General features: G+C 49.8%; 8 protein-coding genes across 9 annotated transcripts in view; 3 read left to right on the top strand and 5 right to left on the bottom strand.

Annotated features, from left to right (window-relative positions):
- Positions 1–638: 638 nt before the first annotated feature.
- CNBD2590 (hypothetical protein) lies at positions 639–3,740 on the top strand (the record flags this gene model as incomplete). Of its 2 annotated transcripts, XM_770757.1 has the most annotated exons (11): positions 639–662; positions 728–801; positions 926–1,326; positions 1,394–1,692; positions 1,747–2,148; positions 2,203–2,481; positions 2,535–2,803; positions 2,864–2,968; positions 3,014–3,301; positions 3,371–3,486; positions 3,538–3,740. In XM_770757.1, 11 exons carry the CDS (start codon positions 639–641, stop codon positions 3,738–3,740), a joined length of 2,460 nt encoding a protein of 819 aa, XP_775850.1. The 2 variants fall into 2 exon arrangements, with proteins under 2 accessions (XP_775850.1, XP_775849.1); XM_770756.1 differs by lacking the exons at positions 639–662; positions 728–801 and adding an exon at positions 811–857.
- A 495-nt stretch (positions 3,741–4,235) lies between these two features.
- Positions 4,236–5,523, top strand: CNBD2580 (hypothetical protein; the record flags this gene model as incomplete). Its single annotated transcript, XM_770755.1, has 5 exons — positions 4,236–4,392; positions 4,449–4,543; positions 4,598–4,671; positions 4,724–5,384; positions 5,449–5,523. The coding sequence occupies 5 exons, from the start codon at positions 4,236–4,238 to the stop codon at positions 5,521–5,523; spliced, it is 1,062 nt and encodes a 353-aa protein (XP_775848.1).
- A 359-nt stretch (positions 5,524–5,882) lies between these two features.
- CNBD2570 (hypothetical protein) lies at positions 5,883–10,172 on the bottom strand (the record flags this gene model as incomplete). Its single annotated transcript, XM_770754.1, has 8 exons — positions 5,883–5,960; positions 6,015–6,536; positions 6,594–7,515; positions 7,576–8,768; positions 8,803–8,821; positions 8,874–9,039; positions 9,091–9,179; positions 9,229–10,172. The coding sequence occupies 8 exons, from the start codon at positions 10,170–10,172 to the stop codon at positions 5,883–5,885; spliced, it is 3,933 nt and encodes a 1,310-aa protein (XP_775847.1).
- A 791-nt stretch (positions 10,173–10,963) lies between these two features.
- CNBD2560 (hypothetical protein) lies at positions 10,964–14,018 on the bottom strand (the record flags this gene model as incomplete). Its single annotated transcript, XM_770753.1, has 13 exons — positions 10,964–11,317; positions 11,377–11,482; positions 11,554–11,798; positions 11,845–11,970; positions 12,025–12,099; positions 12,162–12,249; positions 12,293–12,395; positions 12,436–12,493; positions 12,544–12,568; positions 12,619–12,688; positions 12,742–12,803; positions 12,853–12,980; positions 13,032–14,018. 13 exons carry the CDS (start codon positions 14,016–14,018, stop codon positions 10,964–10,966), a joined length of 2,427 nt encoding a protein of 808 aa, XP_775846.1.
- Positions 14,019–14,343: 325 nt separating this feature from the next.
- On the bottom strand, positions 14,344–15,086 carry CNBD2550 (hypothetical protein; the record flags this gene model as incomplete). The annotated part of the gene is made up of 6 exons (XM_770752.1): positions 14,344–14,358; positions 14,432–14,444; positions 14,506–14,543; positions 14,605–14,680; positions 14,737–14,779; positions 14,972–15,086. The coding sequence occupies 6 exons, from the start codon at positions 15,084–15,086 to the stop codon at positions 14,344–14,346; spliced, it is 300 nt and encodes a 99-aa protein (XP_775845.1).
- A 1,228-nt stretch (positions 15,087–16,314) lies between these two features.
- Positions 16,315–17,215, bottom strand: CNBD2540 (hypothetical protein; the record flags this gene model as incomplete). Its single annotated transcript, XM_770751.1, has 4 exons — positions 16,315–16,399; positions 16,455–16,649; positions 16,705–16,886; positions 16,943–17,215. The coding sequence occupies 4 exons, from the start codon at positions 17,213–17,215 to the stop codon at positions 16,315–16,317; spliced, it is 735 nt and encodes a 244-aa protein (XP_775844.1).
- A 1,257-nt stretch (positions 17,216–18,472) lies between these two features.
- On the bottom strand, positions 18,473–20,130 carry CNBD2530 (hypothetical protein; the record flags this gene model as incomplete). Its single annotated transcript, XM_770750.1, has 6 exons — positions 18,473–18,635; positions 18,691–18,980; positions 19,031–19,422; positions 19,471–19,742; positions 19,801–19,925; positions 19,984–20,130. The coding sequence occupies 6 exons, from the start codon at positions 20,128–20,130 to the stop codon at positions 18,473–18,475; spliced, it is 1,389 nt and encodes a 462-aa protein (XP_775843.1).
- A 410-nt stretch (positions 20,131–20,540) lies between these two features.
- The window catches only part of CNBD2520 (hypothetical protein), a gene marked incomplete at both ends in the record, with an annotated part of 2,431 nt that continues 1,396 nt past the window's right edge, over positions 20,541–21,575 (top strand). The window contains 3 exons of the mRNA XM_770749.1: positions 20,541–20,585; positions 20,646–21,145; positions 21,198–21,539. Of these exons, the coding sequence (XP_775842.1) occupies positions 20,541–20,585; positions 20,646–21,145; positions 21,198–21,539 (887 nt within the window). The remainder of the gene's footprint in view (positions 20,586–20,645; positions 21,146–21,197; positions 21,540–21,575) is intronic.

Genomic DNA, 21,575 nt, shown 5'->3' with positions numbered 1-21,575 from the left:
TAGTTCACGTAGGCCAGGTTACAAATCACTACGGCTGCCGTATCTCCTGGTACTGTGTATGCAACGCTCCTGCAGCCGCAATAGATAGGCCATTAACAACCCACCACATTACAGAACCCCTGAGAGATAATTCATTGTTTGTATCCCACCTCTCGCGGACACTCCGACCCATACAGCCCGCTTCAAAAAATAACCACAATTCTGCGTTCCTTGCTCAGCGCATAGCGAGCTTATAAAAGGAAAACAATGCCATTCGTACCAGGACCCCGAAGAGCCGCAAAGGATGAAAATGGAGACAAAACGTATCTCTGTTCATGGGAGGGTGAGTCCGACACCTTCCGACTTTACAAACAAAAAGGGGTCAACGAGCGAGGTAAATTCCACACCTCGGTGGACACGCCTCAAGCCTCAATGATCAAACCAACAAGGATCCGTCTTTTTACGACCTGGTGTCATATATATATCCCTTCCCCTCAAGCTTGAGGATCAGGCTTATCAGATACTATCTATCACTTTCTCGCCCGTACATATCCCGACCTGTTTGTGCAAGAGTCTCACGAAAGCACGAAGAGGAACAAATGTGATGGACTGACAGTGTCCCTTTGCAGGATGTACAAAAAAATTCGGAACTGCTGGGCATGTTCGAAGGCATGAGAAGACTCGTAAATATTATCCCTAGACATTGCTGATGTCCATACAAGTAGCTGATACGTGACTCAAATCGCAGATATCGGCAGTACCCCGTACTCTTGTCCTTATTGTAGCAAAAGCTTTGGCCGTAGTGATGTGCGTGCAAAGCATGTGAGTACTATGCATCGTGGGGAGGAATGCGGAGAGAGTGATGGAGAGTCTCCAGCGTACGTATTACCTTCTCTTCTCAAAAAGTTGATAGAATTTGATGCTTATTTAGGCACATTGCGTACAGAAAATCAAGGAGGCTTTCATTTGATTCGACTGCCTCTAGCCGCAAGCTTTCCTTGTCAAGCATCACTACCGTTTCCGAGGCCCCGCCTTTGTCAAATGTTATGCTGTCAGGTCCCTCACACTTGCTCCCTCCTTTACACAGTACTGGTCTTCCAATTGACCCCTCGGAAGACTCTGATCCAGGAAGACTATCTGGGGGGGTGCAAAGCATTCTGGGACTTGACACCAATTTACAAAGGCAGCAACATGGTATGTTCCAGAGTAGCCCGTCATCTTCAAATGCACCCTCTAGGGCCACTCCATTCATGGGACAAAGTACACCAGGTAGCGGGTTCATTGACCCCGCCAACTTGAATGTCGCTTCTTCTTCGACAATTAAAAATTTGATTGATATTCCAAATGGTGTGTTGTCTTCCTTTATAGAGTTAACCGTCTTGCATGTCCCGGGAGCTTAATATTTTACTCGTAGATGACATCTTATCCACTCCTACAATCCCCTCCCACCCAGAATTATTAACATTTGATCCGAGCTGGGAATGGTTCGGTAATTTGTTTGGCTGGGGATCTGACAACAATATTGATCAGGATGTTGGTCTTCAGAATAGCATGTTTGAGAGCAATGGCGTGGGACCTGCGAGCTCAACTGATACACTCAGTGCTGCATGGCTACTATGCACAACACCTAGAGCTGGCAGCCCAGTAACAGGTGAAGCTGTTAAAGCCCAGGGGATGGCAGACCCATTCGGAAGAAAAGATGACACGCCCTGGGTAGGTGATCATCTATTAATTGCTGATATCGTTTAACCATCCATCATCATTCAGCCCAACGTATTTAAACCCAACGTTCCAGACCGTCCCCTGACCTTGGGAGATGTCAAGGCCTCCTCAAATATCCGTCCCCCTCGCACAGGACCGAATTCTATCAGTGAAGCTTCCCGCAACGCCATGCTTTCACTCATCTATCTTTCTCATCAACCACATTGGCTCATGCCGGATATCGATGATTTTCCTGATCATGACACTTTGTCAGACTTTGTGGATTTATATTTCGAAAAATTCCATCCGATGTTCCCTATTCTCCATAAGCCTACTTTTTTGGAAAGCGACACGCCTGCAGTATTGCTGTTATCTGTGGCAGCAATCGGGGCTACTTTTGCAGACCTGAAATACCGACCACTTGCAGTGGCACTTTGTGAGCTAGTGCGGAGAATGATTGCCTGGATGGTAAGTGACACCCTTAGCATGTGATCGTTGCTCATGAACATGATCGATTCGTAGAGAGGCAGCGACCAGCGGGCGAAATTTGACCGCTATGCCCTAGCTGCATTTACTCTACAAACGGCCCTTGGTTTGGCTTGCGGTTCCCGCGAAATGTTTTACCATGCCGAGATCTTCAGATGCAGCATTGTCACCACTTGCCGAAGGTTACATCTTCTAAGAGGTTTGGATACCGCTACGGATGAGTTGTATAAAAGGACAGAACATCCAAGCAACGAAGAGAGGTATAAAGCATATTTGAAGGATGAAGAGATGAGAAGATTGGGATGGGGTGTATATGTCAGTCCTCCATTAAGTCTTAAGCGTTTAAGGTCAACTGAATAGTGTCTTAGTTTCTTGACGCCCAAATGTCGGCAATGTTGTTGATCCCTCCCATCTTCATGGTAAACGAAGCCCGCATCCATCCACCAACAGATGAAGCCTTATGGGAGGCCCCCAATGCAGAAGCATGGGCATCAGTCATCGCCAAGGGAGAAGCTCCTGACCCGAAACTCCCTACGCCAAGGTTTCTGAAGCTGTTAAGTATGTCTATGGCTGGACAGGATGGGCAGATTGCCATGTCTGATTTCACTGTGGGGATTGTGACGTACACCATTTGGAGGTGAGTATCCCTGTTGGGCTGTGTGAATAACATTCTACAACTCACAAACGATACGTATAGGCTGCTGATGGACCAGCGCTTGCTACAAAAGGCGATAGGGCTGGGCCTTTCAGAAAGCGGCATGGATCTAGCGAGTTACCCTGCGCAGACAGATATCTTTGATACGTAAGTGAATGAGCTATGAGGCAAGGCTTACTGGCCTTACCTTAGACAACCAGGGTACCTTCTCACACGTCTTGCGACATCCACATTCCCCATCCGGTCCCCTAGCTATCTGCGCCTGACTCCAGCAGCCCTTTATCACCATGCACGGTTAATATTCACCCGTCCAGGACTTATCCAGCGGATAAAACATGTTTCGGGCAAATATGAGCCCGATATGACTGAAGAAGGTTCGTTGTCGTGGCTTAAGACATGGCTAGCAGATGGGTCGGAGGTGAGAAGAATAATATGGCACGCCGGTGTTTTGAGTGAGCTCATGGCGGAGAACCCGAGAGGGTAAGTATCAAGTTTCAATTTTACAGCAGTTTGGAAGATCTAAAGGTCACAAATCGACGCTTTTGACAGGTCAATTGGAGAGTTAATTTGGACGTTTGACTGTGCTCTCATATTCTGGATTGTCTTGAAGCATGCTCCTCAACAACTTACTTCTGCTTCACCAGCTGCCTTCTTTGCCGCCAACTGTCAGTACCAATCTGGTTGTCATATATATCTACTGATTCGCGTTCTGAAAGGGCTCTGCATAACCCCTCCGGAAATGTGGATCTCCCACGGTGGCCAGATAACCTTTCCGCTGCTCGGTTCATCTACCACTTGGACAGTGAGCTCTATGCTGAGAATATTCATGGACAGACTGCACAAAATGCCTTGGGGTCTAGCAGTACAGAATCGTCTGGTGTTGAACAAGCTGTTAGAAGCGGAAGGTGCCGGTGACTGATTGTCTCGTCTAGATATTATAGTCAATTGTATTTAAGGATGTTTATTCGATCTATCAAAAGTCCATGCTTGCATGGACTTATCACAGTTCTGGCTGGGATCTAATCATACATGACAGGGGAGTAGTCACTTCAGGAACTCGCTGCTTGAGACTGACGTACGTACGATCACGCCGCATCTGACAAACGAACTGTTGTTTTCATTCTCATAGGTGTCGAGCCTGGTCTTCCCTTTCAAGTTTCGTTGTAAATGTGTGCCATCAGGCGTTGCATAGGCTCACCTGATATTTGACGAGGTACGTAGCAATAAATAAATGCACACAACACTGTCACTATTCCGACCCCGCCGTCCGCCGCCGTCTTGCGCAATTCATTTTAGCCACATATACCCGAGCTTTGCCGCCATGTATACGTAATCACCCGAGGGGCCTTTTACGTGACGTAATGTGGTTAGTAAAGATGCCCCGGACGGTCCGGGAGAACCGGGCCGTGAGGAGATGTCGGGGCTTAGTTATTGTCCGAGAGTCGGAGGGTACTTAAAGCTATCCCGCACTCCCACTTTCACAATTCTCCCCATCTTCAACTCGTTAATCATGTCTGCCCCAACCTCTTTCAAGCTCAACACTGGTGCTTCCATCCCCGCTATTGGTCTCGGTAGGTTCTCGGCTGTCTTGCGCACTCAGCCCCACCTGCTAACTTACCACCTCTAGGCACCTGGCAGGCCAAGGCTGGTGAAGTCCGCCAAGCCGTCGCCCATGCTCTCAAGGCTGGCTACAGACACATCGATGGTGCTCTCTGTTACCAGGTAAGCATATAGTCCGATCGATACTTTCTATGCAAATTCTGATCCAATCATCAGAACGAAGACGAAGTGGGTCTTGGCATAAAGGACAGCGGTGTTCCTCGATCGGAAATCTTCTTGACTTCCAAAGTGTATGTCAACCCAGTTCAGTCTCATTGTCTCCATGAGCTTACCGTTCTCTAGCTGGTCCTCTTACCACGACCGTGTCGAGGAGTGTTTGGATACTACTCTCAAATCCCTCCAGACCGACTACCTTGACCTCTACCTCATTCACTGGCCTGTGCGTCTTGCACCCAATGGCACTCACCCTCTTTTCCCTGTAAAGCCCGATGGCTCTCGAAACCTCGACTGGGACTGGGATCAAGCCAAGACCTGGGCTCAGATGGAGGATGTGTTGAAGAAGGGCAAGGCGAAGGCCATCGGGTTGTCCAATGCTGGTATCCCCATCATTGAGCACATTATTAAGACTGGCAAAGTAACCCCTGCCGTCAACCAAGTTGAACTTCACCCTTACTGCCCTCAACATGCTCTTCTGAAGTACTGTAAGGAGAAGGGTATCCTTCTTGAGGCTTATTCTCCCCTTGGTTCTACTTCATCCCCCTTGCATGAGGACCCTGATCTCCTCGCTGTGGCCAAAAAGCACAATGTCCCCACTGCCACCGTGCTCATCTCCTATCAGGTCAACAGGGGTGTCGTCGTGTTGCCCAAGAGTGTAACTCCTGCCAGAATTGAGAGCAACCTCAAGACCATCAAGTTGGATGAGGAAGACATGAACAAACTTGACAAGCTCGCTGAAGGCGGTAAGCAGACCCGGTTCACTGCTCCTCCTTGGGGTTCCGACTTTGTAAGTCATTCTTGAGACAGATGCGATGCGTTTATTGGTGGCATATCTGACTTGATTGATTTAGGGGTTCCCTGACTGGTTTGGCCCTGGTAACAAGGATGCACCAGAGGGTGCTCGCCTCTTGGCTGGCAAAGCTTAAGTGTTTGGGGTTACAATGTTTGAAGTAAAAAAAAGTGGTCTTGTCAGAGACATCAAATAGATTTGTGGTATGCAGATGCGTATTGTCCAATTACTCGTACAGTTTTATACACAAAATCTGCTTGTTGCAGGCCAGGCCATACATACTGTTGGCAATCGTCAACGCCTCAGATACCATCAGGCTATTCTACTACTGTTACAGATAAAAAAAAAAGAGTACACAAGTCTACCTCAAAAGGGTCGTTAACCTGAAAAATCGTAAAGCTATCGCATGAAATTTCATAAAAAATGATAGACGGGCCAACCGTATCCCTTGCAAATATCCATTTCTGATGATTACTAATCCATTCCACCTCAATATCACCGCCGAGCAGAGTTGATTGCCCTACACCATTGCAACGTATTTTCACGAGATGTTCCTCTAAAATAATAAATCGACTAGCGCCAAGTCAGCGTCTATTGGCAACATATCTGGCATATGGCTCGACTTACGTTATTATCCACGACCCTCAAGATATTGCCAGCCGTTAAGCTAGCAGGTTCCTGCATTGTGGCCATCCTCAATACGTTGAAAACGTTCACATGCCCGTCCCACCCTTCTCCCCTATCTGTCGCCAGCACCATCATATCAGAACATAAAATCAACATCACTTCTCTCTCTACGGATTCTGGCATGACATAGTCAACTGGGACAACGGCTTTGCCGGGCATGATCGTGTGGTCCCCATCGCCTTTGACCACAGTCTCACACTCTACAAACGTTGAAGCTTTTTTGACGATACGAGACAGTGTAAGTGGGCCTTCCATGACGAGGCGACGATGAGGCTGAACAAGAGGAGAGCGCCCGGAATTTGTGAATCGTTTTTGCCAATCGAGAAGACGCAATCGAGAGTCGGCGTCACGCTTTTCCTCGTTCATGAGTGAGGCAAGGCTAGAAATTTCAGTGAGCGCGTCATCCAGAGCGTCTCGCAGACCGTCAGAGCGGGCAGGCGTGCACATGGCAAGTTCAGTGAGCTTTGAAAGAATCAGCAAAAGATGATCAATCTTATTTATATATATAAAAACACTCACAAGCAACTTGTACCTAGGAACCCTTTGAATCGGCAAAAGCAGATAGCTTTCCAGACTGATTTGGGAATGCATGGGGTGCTCCCTGGCCTTTTTCAGGAAAGCCTTGACTCGTTTCCTTTGACTCGATGACATAGATTGCCCGGAAGTTGTTGGAACTGCTGATGCTGACAGCGAGACAGCGCCCATTCCAGCAGACAATGCGTTCACAGAGGCATTTGCGGCTGACGATTTGCCCGAGAATGCAGGGGTCGAGCTACCAGAATTCGACAATGACCAAGTCTTCATTCGAGCCAGTGCGTTATCGAAATTCGTGATATACGTGGAATACTGCTTCATGTAGGCAATGTAAGTCCTAAAAACTTCGCCGACACTGTATGCAGTGTCGATAGACAAAATGCCCTTTTCGTCATCCCCATTTTCGATCAACTGTTTCAAAACCGTTTCCAAGGCAGGCAAGAAATTATCTCGATGAATGGCAAGGATGCTCTCCACGCCGCCAAACACGATTTTGCGCTCAGCAGCAGGGATAACAGTCTCCACAACGGATTTGCTTTGGTTGACAGGTTGGGAGGCTGGTCGAACGTAGATGGTCACCAATTCACCTAGATTCCGAACATAGGTCCTCTCGGTTTCCCATATCTCATGGATACATCTTGTTCGCTTTGACTTGTCATTCTTGAATTTTTTGCCGGATAAGGATGGTTCTCTTTCACCAAATTCTTCTGAATCAGCCGCCGGCGAATCTCTGGAGTCTCCGCCTTCAAGAGTTGGCCGCCTAGCCTGTCGAACATTGATAAACGAATCCCGATTTGAGGATAAGGGGGAGCCTGGGTGTTCGGAGGGAACGGTAGAGCCGGCGTAACTGCTATCCGCACTGCTATTACCCATGACTGTGGACCCATCACGAGGCATAATTGAACGCCTGGACAAGTCGTGGAGATCACGAAGAATAAGCTTTATAGTTTCAAGTCCCCTGGTATACCTTTCTTCATACTCGGTATCCGTGACGGGAGATCCAACCATAGGCTGGGCTGGGGTGTAAGGTAGTGCTGTGGTTTGGGAAGTGGGTGCTTCAGTGGCTAGTTGCGAAATGTTATCTGCACTACCTGCGGTCGAGAAGGCAGACGTAGGGATCTGGACATTGATTGAAGGTGGCCCATCAATCGGTAAGAAACTCCGCCTCTTTCCTCGCAATGCCGACCCGAACCCAATCGAAGCAATTGACATGGGAGACGGCTGGTATGGCAGCCCCGATATAGGCATTGTCAATGCCGAGGGAGTTGAACAGCTGCTCATTTGGCCAAACTCTGATCCCTCAAAGTCTGCTATCTTCCGGCTTGGCAATGTGGCTGCGGACATGGTACTAACCATTCCTGGGCGGATGGTGACATGTTGTATAGGCTCGGAATGTTGGTGACGAATGGGAGGAAGGGGCGGGAGGGACTTGAGGTTGTCAGAGGCTGAAGCGGCGATGGCAGCTACTTTTTCCTTATCCGGTCGAAGTCGATTCATGGACATTTTACGAAGGAATCCCCATCTGCCAGTCTTAGTCGGTGGTGTGGTGGTTTTCGGAGTAGAAGACTTGACGAGCTTTCCTGGATGGATCTGAGGTTCCTCGTGGTAATTACCCATCGCGCTCGCAGCCCGCCGCCCTTCTGTAGCAGAACGCTCAGCGATCACTGGACGCGGCGGTGTGAAATTCGAAGTGGTGTTCGAAGCTGATTGGTCGAGAGATCTTAGGAGTGCACCCGCCGAGCGCATCTTTCGCAAGCCGCCGTGAGATTGAGGCGTCTCCGTCACTGGTCCAGGGGAAGCCAAGGCCCCACCATTTGCATGAGTTTCGGGAAGAGGAGCGGAATGGAGGTTGTTTTCGGCAATTGAGCTCAAAGCCGACACAAGATATGTTGACTGGGACGCAGAAGAAGAAGCAGTGCCAAATGATTGGTCGAGGTTGGGGGTAGATGACGAAGCCGAGTTAGGTTCTTGGTCAGAGCTTTCCAAAGACGCCATAGAAACCGGAGTGCGAATACCATTATTGATGGAGAGATGTCGATGATGGGCATTTCGTCTCCTCGAGCTGGACGCCGTCATCGGGAAGGGACCTTCCAGGATAGGAGGCACAATCTGAGCCCATTCAGGGGTGAAAGGATTCCCATCGACCTTGAGCGTCTCCAACTGATTCAAAAGACAAAGCCATGTTGGTAAACACACCAGTTTGTTCCGTCGGACTGATAGATATTCAGCACTATCATTATTACAAGGAATCGTATTCTTACTTACCACAGATGGTATGCAGGAAACATAGGTGGCACAGCCCTTGTGGTAGAACCGTAAGTCCACATCCGTCTACCACGAGTACTCTCAAAGCGGTCAGATTTCCCATCCACTGTGGGAGAAGTCTCAAAGGGTTTTCCGACAGGTTGAGCTCTTCCAATGAAGTGCAACACTGAAGTGAATCAGGTAAACGAGCCAGATTATTATCGGACAGGTCCAATACCACCAATGACGGCGCAAGTACCGATAGCAAACGTGGGAGGAGATCGAGTATTCGTCGTCCACATGATGGTAGAAGAAGATGTGTCACGCCTGATCAACAGAATCAGCAAATGTCATATCATGGAAACACGGTCTGTACTTGCCGGCCAGAGAGCAAATCACGCTATCACCAAGGGCTTCCGCGCCACCCATTGCCTCAATCTTCTCCATATTCAAGAGCTTTTCTCTACCTTCCTTGATCATCGCAAGGGCTTCAGGCTCAGCCTGCTCCTGTTCGTAGGGCAACGTAAAGTCATCATACGCATAGTGATACGCCGCATCTGGCAGTGGAATCCGACTGGACGATGCAGCCGAGTTGTCCGTAGACACTGAAGCTGCAGTGAAAGCCGATGATGCCGAGTCGCTTCGTAAACGGTTGACGATATCGCGTTTCCATGGTCTATGTGTAAAGGAATGTGAGGGTGAAAGGGGAGGACGAATCTGACGAGCATGGGATTGATCTGCGTTACTACGTGGGATGGGATAATCGGCAGCCATACCTGGCGAATCCGAAGAGTTGTATCCATCTGGTACTTGGGGAAGGGGTGGCGGGGGAGTATAGATGTGATCAGAGTAGGTGTGGTAGGAAAAGGCGCCGGAGCCGGTAGACGATTCGGCCGAGGAATATGTAGTAGCGCGACCACTTGTCGAGCGCATAGATAAGTTAGGTTCCTGTTCACCCTTGGCATCTGCCATACGGGAGGAGTGGCCATATGTCGTCGTTACTTGTGGGCCGCCAGCCACGGAATCGATGGTCGAAGCCGTCACAAAGCTCAGGGTGGGATCCCTGTCCGGCGAGTCTTCATCAGCTTCAAAGTCGGCGGCCGAATACGCGTCAAGATCGACGTCGAGCTCTTGGTCTTGTCCCTGGGCCTCGCGCTGGCTGGGCGATGCATGTGGAACGGGGTCTGTATACTTGCGCGGCGGATGTGTTTGATCCCCATGTCGGGGGTGGCTGTCGTAGGAATGGAGGGAAAGCGTGCGCGGTCTGTGGCGGGCGGAGGGAAGGGAGGGCCCAGCCAGGGGAAGCTGTGGCGACGGCATGGGTTGGGGGTTGTATGGGCGATACAGCATCGGCGAGTCCTTGTTTACCACCAGCGCACCGTGGACGTGCACCGCAAGCGGGGATTAGGTAAACCACGTCCGGCGGTCCGAGCGTGCACGCGCGCCCACCAGATACGCAGTGTATCGACTCTGCTGTCCGAGCCACCCCTGCACGGGAAGAAAAGAGCGGCGAGCGTCTGGCTGCTGGTCCAGCCTGCGAGGGAGCAAAGATCACTGTCTGCGCGACACGACGAGTGGTCCAGTGCGAGATGACGGTGGTGTGGAACGAGCGTGGAGGTTGAACAGCGGTGGCGGCAGGGAGGAGCGCTGCTGCAACTGTGGGCGGAGGCGGCAGGGAGGAGAGCAGATGGAGTCGACTGGCGCGCGCAAAGGGCTGCTCAGCGTGGAAAATTGAGATGTGAGGCGACGGGCGGGCGCAGTGACGTGAGGCACGCGGGCCAGGCCCATCACAGTTAGATAGACTAATAATAACACGCCCCTTAATTTCATTCAGTTTACTGCTGTTATGTTTTTCCTCTGTATCTTTTGCTTTCGTAATTAAGTTAGATTAAACTTTTGATCATCACCAAATGCGACGTGAATTTTACATCTGAAACGAGTACGCATACATGCTGATAGCAGTAACGGTATATCCCTCGTCTAGTTTTCTCATCAGCTCTCGAGCACTGGACGGAGCAACGGCGCGTCGCGGATGGGATGTGACCATTTCTCTTCCAGGCTATTCTCACTCCGGTGCCTTGTCACTCCCGCTGCGTGCCAGAAGTACGACATTATGGCAACTCTTGCCTTTCTTCAATAGCCTGTTCTCTCACATCCCACTTGCCGTCTATCCCAACCACACCATGCACACCCAAACCCAATCTCTCCCTAACTCTTTCTACCGCCCTGACCCAGTTCGCCTTCCAGACAAGCACTGCACTGAGCACGCTCGCGTACCCTAGGGCGACACTGAGACCCAGCCAAAGGCCAATCAGGCCAAGAGAAAATGTGGGTGTGAATGCAAGCCATAGACCAAAAGGGAGGCCGATGATATAATATGACGTGAGGTTGATCAGGGCGCCGGTCGTATGTAGTCCGAGTGAACGAAGAATGGATCCCGATGTTGCGGCTATACCATCTGCGATCTACGCACCGCCGTTTTTAGTCACGTACCAGTGGATCTGAGGATCAAAGAAATACATACTTGGAAAAGGGCGATATAAGGCATGACGGAAGCCACAAGTGCTACAACCTCGGGGTCATTATTGAATAAATAACCCCAATTAGTCCTGAATATAATACAGATCGTGCTTGAGGCACTCCATCAGCCTACACACGCCTCAAAACGGACTGACCCTGTTCACAAGAAAGATGCGCTCACCTGTTGACCAACGCAAACGTCACACTCAAGAACAAACAGGTCCTACTAGCCCACTTGGCTTCCCAGTCTCTCCCCGCCCCCAACAAATTCCCTACCCGCACCGCAGACGCGATACCCAGACTCGCAGGAACTTGGAAAAAGGTCGAGGCAGTGGAGAGAAGAACTGACTGGGCAGCAAGCGTCGTTGGGCCAAGAAGAGATGCGGCAAGGGCGCACGCCTCCCACGCCCACCACTCTGAAGAAAGCTACATCGTGTTAGATAGGACTAGCCATTTAGAGTTTAAAACATACCATGATAGTTCCTGCCAGACCTAGAGAGGTGACTGTACCAAGTTTAGAGAAAGCATACTTGAACCGTATAGGGTGGAAAGCTTCGCGAGGCCCACAGAAAACAGCCCATAGGGACGAAATGACAAACTATACCAACGAGATGTCAGCATTATAATTGTACCGGGAGCCAAGTAAACGAACAGCGAGATTGTAGCTCATGGCAGTAGCAAACGCTCCGCCAGGGAAACCAAGACGAACTGGCTCTGGACCCCAGACCTTGCGCGCAAAGTCAGCTGAATTTTCCCTGGTGCATTCAACTTGTGAAGATGACAGCTTACCAGCAACCAGTTCATAAAGAGGTTGAGAGGTGCAACAAAAAATAATGTATATGTCGGGACATGCATGAGATTTTGTGCTTGAAGATACCTTGAACAGCTCAGCTCTCTGAATCCCACATGCTCCAACTCACTTTTTTACCAGTACGTTGCCTCCGTACCCTGGAATACCAATAGAGAGCCATCTAAGATAGACGCCTGCACTGTGGGAAACCTCTGGCTCTGGCTCAAGCTTAGCTGAAGCAGAACTAATGCATAAACGGACATGCATGCTTACCTTGCCCTAGAACAACAAGGATGGGAGAGATATTCCACCACAAAAGATACATCGGGATCTATCACATGTAAGCTATCCAGGCAAATGAGGTAGAGGGCTTTGATTTACCATAGAGAACCCCATTACAATGAACCTGGAACGCATGCATAAGCGCTATAGCCAAATGCGCAGACCATCACTTACATTCGCTGAGTCCAGAGACCCACCCGCGAGGGGTCTGATGATGTCCAAGCGGCGGGGAGAAGAGTATCCACTAGGTTCATGTTCAGTTTGCATTGTGGTGCGACGACTGGTATAATAACTCACAAGCAGTAGCAAGTCCCTGTAGAATAGAGAAACAAGATACGGAGGCGGTCATTGATGCCAACCTAACAAGAGTCAGACTGGTGTCTACACACTATTTGTCCAAAGACTCACGAAGATGCAGCCAGCTCAGTTGTTCCCAGGTGCCCTATCGACACCACAGAGGCAAGGACTAGAGACCACTCCGCAGCCTGGGTGAAAAAGACCGGCAGCGCAGAACGCAGGATGATCGGAAGCTCAGCCTATCATAGTCAGCTTCCATTAGATGGACTCAAGGAACAAATGACAGTTACCTTGATAGCTTTTGTCCTATCTCTCACTTCTGTTCCATCCTCCCCTACCGGAAGTTCCAGATCTTCGGCGTCAAGCTCTTCCACCGGGTCCAAATCCATTAGCCCTGCGTCTCCCACCCTACCACTGCCTGCGAAAACGCCCGTTCCACTCGTTGCTAGTAACCCTCGAGCAAGGTCCCCTCCTTCATCCTCGTCGGAAGACTCATCTGCTACACGCACAGTTTTGCTGCGAAAAGGAGAAGTGGGAGAAGAGTACGGAGAGGATGTGTATGACAGCGGACGTTGGCCTTGAAAACGGCCCCTGTGAGTGGAGGTAGAATCTTCGTCGGATGAGTACTGAGCAGGGACGCCATGGGGTTGAGCGACATCTCCATCTCTGTTTTTACGGCCGTGCTCGCTTTCACGGCGAGGTGGCGTGCGGGCTTTAGACCTTGATCTACTGTTGCCTGCGCCGAGGCCATCCACCGACGAGACTCGCCGCGAACCCTCGTACGCTCCCAGCGGTGCACTCGCGGCACCATATGACCGTCTAGCTGTCCTTGACACACGCCTCTTCCAATCATGGTTCAAGAGACTGGTACGTTCTCCTCGCTGGCGATCGGTGTTAATACTATCCTCGTCATCTTGGAATATGAGTGGCTCGTCAAGAGAGGCTTCCTGGATGGTGCCTACCCCTGGTGCGTGATGGGCCGCGAGCGTATGACCAGTTGTAGATTTGTCTAAATCATCGTCGGAGCCTTCCGCTGGGTGCGGATGAGAGGGAGAGGGCTGCTGTGCATAGTTATTGTGGTGTGGCGGGGAGTGTTCGCCTGCTACGCGATGTGGGTGTGGATGGGTGCGTGATCTGGAGATGAGGTTTTCGAGGTTCGACTGGAGGGCTGCGGGGCGTGGTGTGAGAGAAGTGGCGGGGGCTGGAATTGGAAACTTACCGTATGGGGAAGTGGAGAGGGAGGATGCGATGGCTGCCGAGTGAGGGTAGTTGGACATGGCTCTCTTGCACCTGCTGGTGATTGTAAATGGTGAATGTAGATGTGGAGCGGCTCAAGGTCGCTCGCTCCACACGAAACCTCCTCGCAGCGTCCACTTCGTTTATTATCTCGTCACTCGGCGTAGCCCTCGCAACTGCTGGACAAAGCCCGCGGCGTAGTTTTCTTCTTTATGCAATTGCTACAACAAAACTGCATGTATGTACGTTTCGAAATGCATTATGCATAGGGAATATACAACAATCTCAACCCAGAATTGTACATCTGCTCCCTACTCCATTTCATACATTACTATTGCAGTATCCCTCGCCGAATTCGCCCTACCATTACTTCTTGTTTTTCTGCGCACAAACTCAGCTCATGCTTGCTATTGGGCTGTACGTTGGACATATCATCCCAAAGCAAGAGACTTACGGGGTTCTCCGGACTAGACATTGACTGCGTCAGTCGAAAGATCTCGTTCCAAAGATGCGCGAAAATAAACTTACGCGGTCTTCCAGTCAGCAGCAACCTTCTTAAAGTTTTCCTGTTTATAATGCGTTTAAATTCCGTCTTTCCGTTTTCAAGTATATAGCGCGTCGGCTTACCTTGTGGTCAGCCTTCTTGCCAGACTTCTCCTGCTCCTCCTTGAGCTTAGCAAGTTGAACCTTCATGTAGATGTTGCTACATCCACCATTAATACGCGTCCGCGATGCATGAAGCAACTATACTGAACTCACTAGGCAGAGGGTTGTCCGGATCTCTTCTTGCCGCCGGTCTTAGCTGTTGATATAGTGGATGCGCGGATGGGCGTTAAGGAAGAAACAAGGAGGAAGAAAGATACCGAACGCGTCAAAGTCAATAACAATCTCACATCGTGTCTCAGGTGTGCGGTCCACGCATAGTGCATTGGTCTTCTGCAGTCTTAACACCGCGACATGCCCAAAAATGGAGGTAAAAAACAAGCAAACTTACCTTTGGCTATCACACAGGAGATAAAAAATACATCGTCAGCACCCTGTTCGGCTACGACGCGTTGCGCCCAGGTGGACATCATCATCCAGAGGTATGCACTGCACTCACGAGCCATTTTGTCCTAATGAAAGTTGTTCTTGTAGACGTAAAACGCGAAAAGGAGTTATATGGGAATATACGGTCAATTAATGTAAGAGTGAGAAAAACGGAAAAGAGGGGGGAAGAAGGGGAAAGAGGGGTGGGTTTATATGACACCGGGAGAGACGCGTTTGGCCCGGGGAAATTAGAAATAAAGGGTCGTCACGTGATTCTCAATTGTTTTTTATATCGTTACGTGGCACTGTGGGAAAGGGTCGCCTGACTCTTCCGCGGCAGACGGCGTGGAAGGCCTGCCACCTGGCATGACGAAAATTTCAGAGCACGCCTATGATTCTGCCGCGGCAGGGCGCGGCACGCCGCCTGCCGACGGGCTGTAACTGGGGCGGCGCAGACCATCTGATTTTTGTTTGGTTCATGCGGGTGACATACCGGACCACGTCTGATTCCTCGTCTGAAACCCACGTTTCATACCTCAGTACGAACTCCGAGCACCAAACGATTCTCCTCAAATTCTTTTAAGTTCCACATACTTCTATCTCTGTTTTACCCCTCAAGTCACATCACAATCCTTATAAAATATCTGACCAACAAGCTTGGCTCCCAGCGTCTCTCCGGACTGATATCCGTGTATGTCGACGAGAGGAAATCTCATACTGTACTGTTGACTTTGCTGATTTGGCGGGGTGGCGATAGGCTAGTGTATCTACTCATATTCACTGTTTCGCCCTTTCTCTGAAGCTAAAACCATGGTTCCTTCAGGCTTCTTGAGCTCCTTCCGGTGAGTAGAGGTCCCAATTACCATCACCTTGCGAAGCTACATGCAGCACGAAGAACTGCTCACATCTTTCACATAGTCGGTCTTATAAGCCTTACTCAAGAGATGCGCCCATTGAGGCTCAGTCTATAAGTGAAGGGATGAGCATTGTGAGTACATTAGACGAGAGGTTAAGTCGGGATATCTGTCTGACATCGCATCGGTGTAGCCTTTCAAAACTCTAGTCCGCTGCCGATGTCCTCTCTGTCCTGTCGCTGGCAAAGTTATGCGGTACCGGACATGACTTGACCACCGCGACCTCCTTCCCCTCCAGGGACCCTTGGATCATTTGTTACCCCAGTCCCCTCAATCACCTCGCCCATTCACAACGACTCCTCTAGCTACCAACAACGAGCCCTTTGGTTCTCATCGTCTCCCGGCCCCTACCATTTCTTCTACACACGCCTCACCTTCTATCCATAATCAGTTACTAACGTCGGCAGAGGGTCATCAGACGCCTCGCGGCATTTGCTGAGAGAGAGTGACTCCCAGTTTTTCTTGATCCACTGACGGAACTGCAAAGTGGCATTAGTGACTGACCTGCGCCTGAGAAACTGACCAAATACTCACACAGTACGCGTCCTTCCCAGGATCCTCTTCTCATCCGCCTCCTTCTTGGATTGCTTGCCGCACTTGCGTTTGGCGATGTTCTTCAAGTAGGCCACCACTCGATCCCTGGTTTCCTCCGTCGAAGGACACTCGAGTTTAAGGCTCTTCCTATCGTCTTCACAGGCCTTGACAGCTACATCAACGAGGTTACCGAAGCTAATTCCGAGAAATCAGTAGCTGCTATGGGAAAGGTCCTAAAGATGCTACTCACAAGGCGTTCCTCAAGTTCTCCCAGTTTGGCCTCCACAAGACCTTCCTGCTTTCGGGATCTTCGACATAACCGTTAGGTGCTTCCTCGGGATCGTAATTGGGCCATTTGTCTTTTGAATACAGGCTTTTGTCACCGGAAGGAGGCATATCGATGATCCTGCGCACGTTTGCGTGGACCCAGTCCTACATTCAAGGCAAGCAATGAGCTCAATTCATCATAACCAACAGTCAGGACTCACCTCAAGCTCTCTGTTCTTTGGCCAGGCACTGGTCTTCCTTCGCTTCCTCATTCTATCCTCCTCTATCCCTTGGATATTGTTAGCTCGTTCCAGCGCTGACATCTGCACCTTTAGCTCTTCCATATCCTCCATAACACTGACGAAAGCTTTTTGATAGCAACGAGCGACAGCACGGGAGGACCTCAGGCAGGAATTTAACCAGTTGATCTTGTTCATGATTTCTATAAGGTCGGTCATGGCTTGAGGCAAGTGACGACCAATAGCTTGAGCCATGGCGGGGCCGTTGCTGAAGTCCTGCTCTCGGAACGTTGTCATAGGTCGCTACTGGAAAGAAGAGCGAGCGCCCAAGTTCTTCTCGAGCATATCGAGACAAGCAGCCGCATCAGCCGGGCTATCGATGGAGAGAATGGGATCATCGATGAGCTGGATCACATTGGGCGATTTAGGGTGGGCGAAGTAGGACCTAGCCGGGGTAACGGGGGAAAGGGAGGGGAACGCGGTAGGCGATTTGTCGAACGCGAGTGATGGCACTGACGAACGGTAACGGTTGGTATCCCGGGTCCCAAGTGGAGTACGAAGATCCTGAGTGGAAGAAGGGGCCATGCTGAAGGATGTGTGTCAGTAGAAGGGGGGGCGGTAGAATGTAGGTAACGTGACGATCAGCGAGCTGTTGAGGAGGGTAGAGATGGTAGGAATAGCAAGGAAAGGAGCAACGAATTATGGGCTTTAGAAGTCACTTATATAGCATTGCACGGGTGTAGGGGCCGGGGATTGTGTAACCTTCGAGAAATGTCCATGCATTACAGATAGAAAGTGGGAGGACAATCATCGAGAAAGCATTGGATGCCGGCATCCATAGGATCCCAATTGATCACGTGACGAATGCATGTATCCATAATTCTGTACCTGCTCTGAACCCAGCCTGGAATGTTCCCTGACGCCTGCCTGAAACTGGATTTCATGCGGTCTGAATCTGCCGCAGACGCATGCGGGTGCCATGTGGCCTATCCCCTGCCTGAACCCCCAAAATACCGTCTGATTCCGTCGTTTCAAGCCAGTCGCAGAGCGGCTCCTTCCGCGTTGCGACCTCGAAAATCAGGCGAGGAATTCCCACAGTGTGGAAGTTGTTGAATTGTTGGTCGTTACGTGGCTTTTGCTTCCCGTCACTTTTTTTTTGTTAGCTTAATATTATTAAGCTTCTTCTAATTTTTTTACGTTATTACTATTCACGGCGGCACGGAATTAGCAGCGACGACAACATCATCGATCACGATGATTGTCATCAACATACGTACGACTTGTTGTACGTCCCGCATGACACTACTTGTGTAAACTCCTCGCAAACGGCCGTGCGTGTACACTGGAAATTCTCGAGTACTTTGTTGGGCAACCAAGTGTAGCTATATGCCCAACCAACTTGTCATTATTCATTGTTAGTTGTTTAATTAATAGCGGTAGTTCGTCTAGGACATCCATGCATCATTGAAGACGCTGTATAGTACATACAATTCGACTAGGCACGACCACCCATTACTGCATCTTGACATCCTCTCCATCCTCAGGCCTAGGCGCACCTCTTTCAACGCTGTTTACGATCTCCCTTCGGACTTCCGAGGAAATGGTGGGGTGTGGTCGAGCGCGAATAACGTCCAGCAACGCATCCTTCTGGTCCGGTGTTAAATCAGACGCATATCTGCAGGCTATGTCAGCAATCGAAAGATGTGATACGCGTCAAAAATAAATCTAACCGTTGCACAAATACCAGTAAACTCTGATGCCACAAGACCGGCAGCTTATCCTCCCCATCCTTACTTCTCGGCGAGTTTGCCAATCTGATGAAGTGGAACACCAACGCATCCACTACTTTGTACGGAAGCGCGTACTTTTTGTCAAGGAGGATGCGGATGAAAAGCGAATTAGGTCCAGAGTAATCCATCGATGCAAGGCGCAGAAGGGCCGCTGCGGAGTGGAGAACAGGAACAGACACCTTGGAAAGAACGGAAGCGAATATGGCGGCTTCTTTCAGCGAGCAGCCCGTCTAAAAGAGATACATCAGCTTGAAATATTAGTTAGGAACATTGGACACACCTCGCAAAGCGGGAACAAGATGCCTTTAAAGAAGGCAGCCGGTTTGTAGAGTCCCTTCTTGAGCGCCTCGTAAAGGTGTACGTTCAGTTTTCCATTGTTCATTCTCATATCCTCCCTACATTTGTCCAACAGAACCCCTTCCAAGAACACTCGAACTTCTGTTGGCTTCAAATTAGAGACGAAGATCTTGGTACAAGCAAAAGTGGCATGGGGGGTCCACTCTGTCGGTTTTGTGAGGGCAAGGAGTTGTGCCCAATGGGGAAGGGAAGGAAGAATTTTGAGGGCTTTGGGTAGGGGGCCTGACTTGTAACGAGACAAAAGAAAACCAACTTTGCTGTAAACTTCAACAACTTTGGGATTAAGCCCTTTCCTGGGGTCGGGTGGTCCTTCATCTATACAACATCAGCTACAACTTCAAGGGCATAAAGAAAAAGGCTCACGTTCATCTACCACACCTCTGCTTACCGCCCCTCCCTGCATTTTGCTAAAGATCATGTCTGCCAGTGTCTTTGGCTCTCCATCTTCCTCGCCTTGATCTTGTCCCATTGGCACTGTGCCGTTACCCCTGTTCAAAGCATCGAGCGTAGCATGGTCCTCAGGGTCGATATGCAATTCGGCGTACTCCTCCCCTCCAGAAATCTCGCCATCTGAGAACTCCTCCTCCTCCTCGTCATCGGAAGGCAGTTGAGCAATGTCTCGCGGACGTCTTGACCTAGAGGTAGAATATTGAAATCAGCAGAGTTTTACTCAGAGCAGAAGCTTGTTCTCACGGTTCAGCTTCTGCCTCGTCTTCATCTTCCCAATCATCATCCTGTCCAAGCTCTCGAGCAACTTCTTCCTGCTGGTCCCTTGCAAGATCCAAAATCTTCTTTGACATCCTGGCATCTTCGGCTTTCTGTCGATTTGCATCAGATTATTTAAGCTTACTCGGCAGATATCCGACCACGACTCACAGGCTCATCATCGTCGGCCTCCTCCTTCTTTGCCTTTCTTTTCCCAGGCTTGGTTACACGTCCAAACTTGCGGATGGACTCATCCCCTTCAAGCTCAAGGTGTAGGGGGTCGTGGCGTGGCTTGGAAGGTTTGATAACTCGGGGCATCGTTCTTGTACTGAAGGCGTATGACTTTTTGTTGAGGTCTGTAAACGACCGACCAATATTTTGAGGAAGCAACTTTTCAGAGCCGGCACGGATCACGTGACTTTCACTGTCAGATGTTGTGACAAGAGTCGCGGGGGGATTTAACTATGAACACGAAATCCGTTGTTGTGGGTCCCACGATAATATGCAGTATACTGGCTGTCTGTATGCATAGTAGGAAACAGTGTGAACAATATCTGCTGTAGAGCATGACTTGAACATACGTCGGTATTCGCTGTACATACCACTGTATGCATGTACCATCTTTTCATTCTACTGCACAGACGGAACTCACTCCTCCTGCAAGAATGATTTCCTTGACATTTTCTTTCTACCAACACAATTTCTTATATCACGGCACTGCCAACATCATGCCGGACGATTTGGATCCGGCATCCCTTGCGTCTGTTCTCTCGGTCTGTGCAGCTCTTCGGAACTGGATACGTTGAGCTGACATCTCGATATTAATGCCACAGGCAGAATACACGCTCATTGATCCCCCGCTTATCGCTGCCCTCCTCTCAGACTATCCTCCTAACACTCTCTTACAAAATCTTGATCAAATTAAGGAGCATCTGGGAATACTGGAAGCGACCCTTGTTCCAGATTCTGATGATCCACGTTCGCAAGAATCCATGGGCCGCGAGGGCGAATCGTGGAGTGGGAGTGATGTGAACAGCGGAAACAGTGCTCGCATGGAAGCCCTAAGCGACAAGATGGGAAGAATAGACATTAGCTGGGAAAAAGCTAAAGATAAGAGCTCTGGACGACATATGAATGGAAGGAATATCAGAGGCCACCAGGAACTCGCCGGTAGTGGGAGTGCAATGTCTTCATCAACATCTTTAGAAGACACTCATCAAAGTCAGACTTGGAGTAAGGGTAGTGGAGATTCCAGGGAGCCAGTGAGTGAGTGTGGAAGTGAGTTGGAGTTTAACGATGAGATCGATCTGCTTAAATCCTTATTCCCTAACCTGTAAGTACCATGACCTATCGGTTTCCAATAGAATGACGCTAAACCATCGCAGAACGCATGGAGAGATACAAAAAGCTTTATCATCAGAGCAAAGTCTCCCGGGAGCTATTGATCATCTTCTGTCGCTCGATCTAATACGTGAAACTGAGCAGAGAGGCTATTGGATAGGTGAGAGTGAAGAAGTGTTGCGGCCCGTAGTGGATAACTTGGAAATGGTCAAGGACAAAAAGACGAAGAAAAAAACGGGCAACGTCGGATCGTCTTTGTCATCCTTGGCAGTTTCCGCTCCTGCATCGGAAAGAAAAAGGAAGCCAAAGACATCACAAACGATCCCCCTTGTGGACACTCTTCAACGAGGTGCTCGGTCTCTTACACCAATACCGTCGATCATTCGGTCTGTCTCTTCCTCTTCCTCCAGCACGTCGTTTTC

Source organism: Cryptococcus neoformans, chromosome 4, assembly GCF_000149385.1.
Source record: "Cryptococcus neoformans var. neoformans B-3501A chromosome 4, whole genome shotgun sequence".
Classification (NCBI taxonomy): Eukaryota; Fungi; Basidiomycota; class Tremellomycetes; order Tremellales; family Cryptococcaceae; genus Cryptococcus; species Cryptococcus deneoformans.
This window is presented reverse-complemented; position numbering and strand designations above follow the sequence as displayed.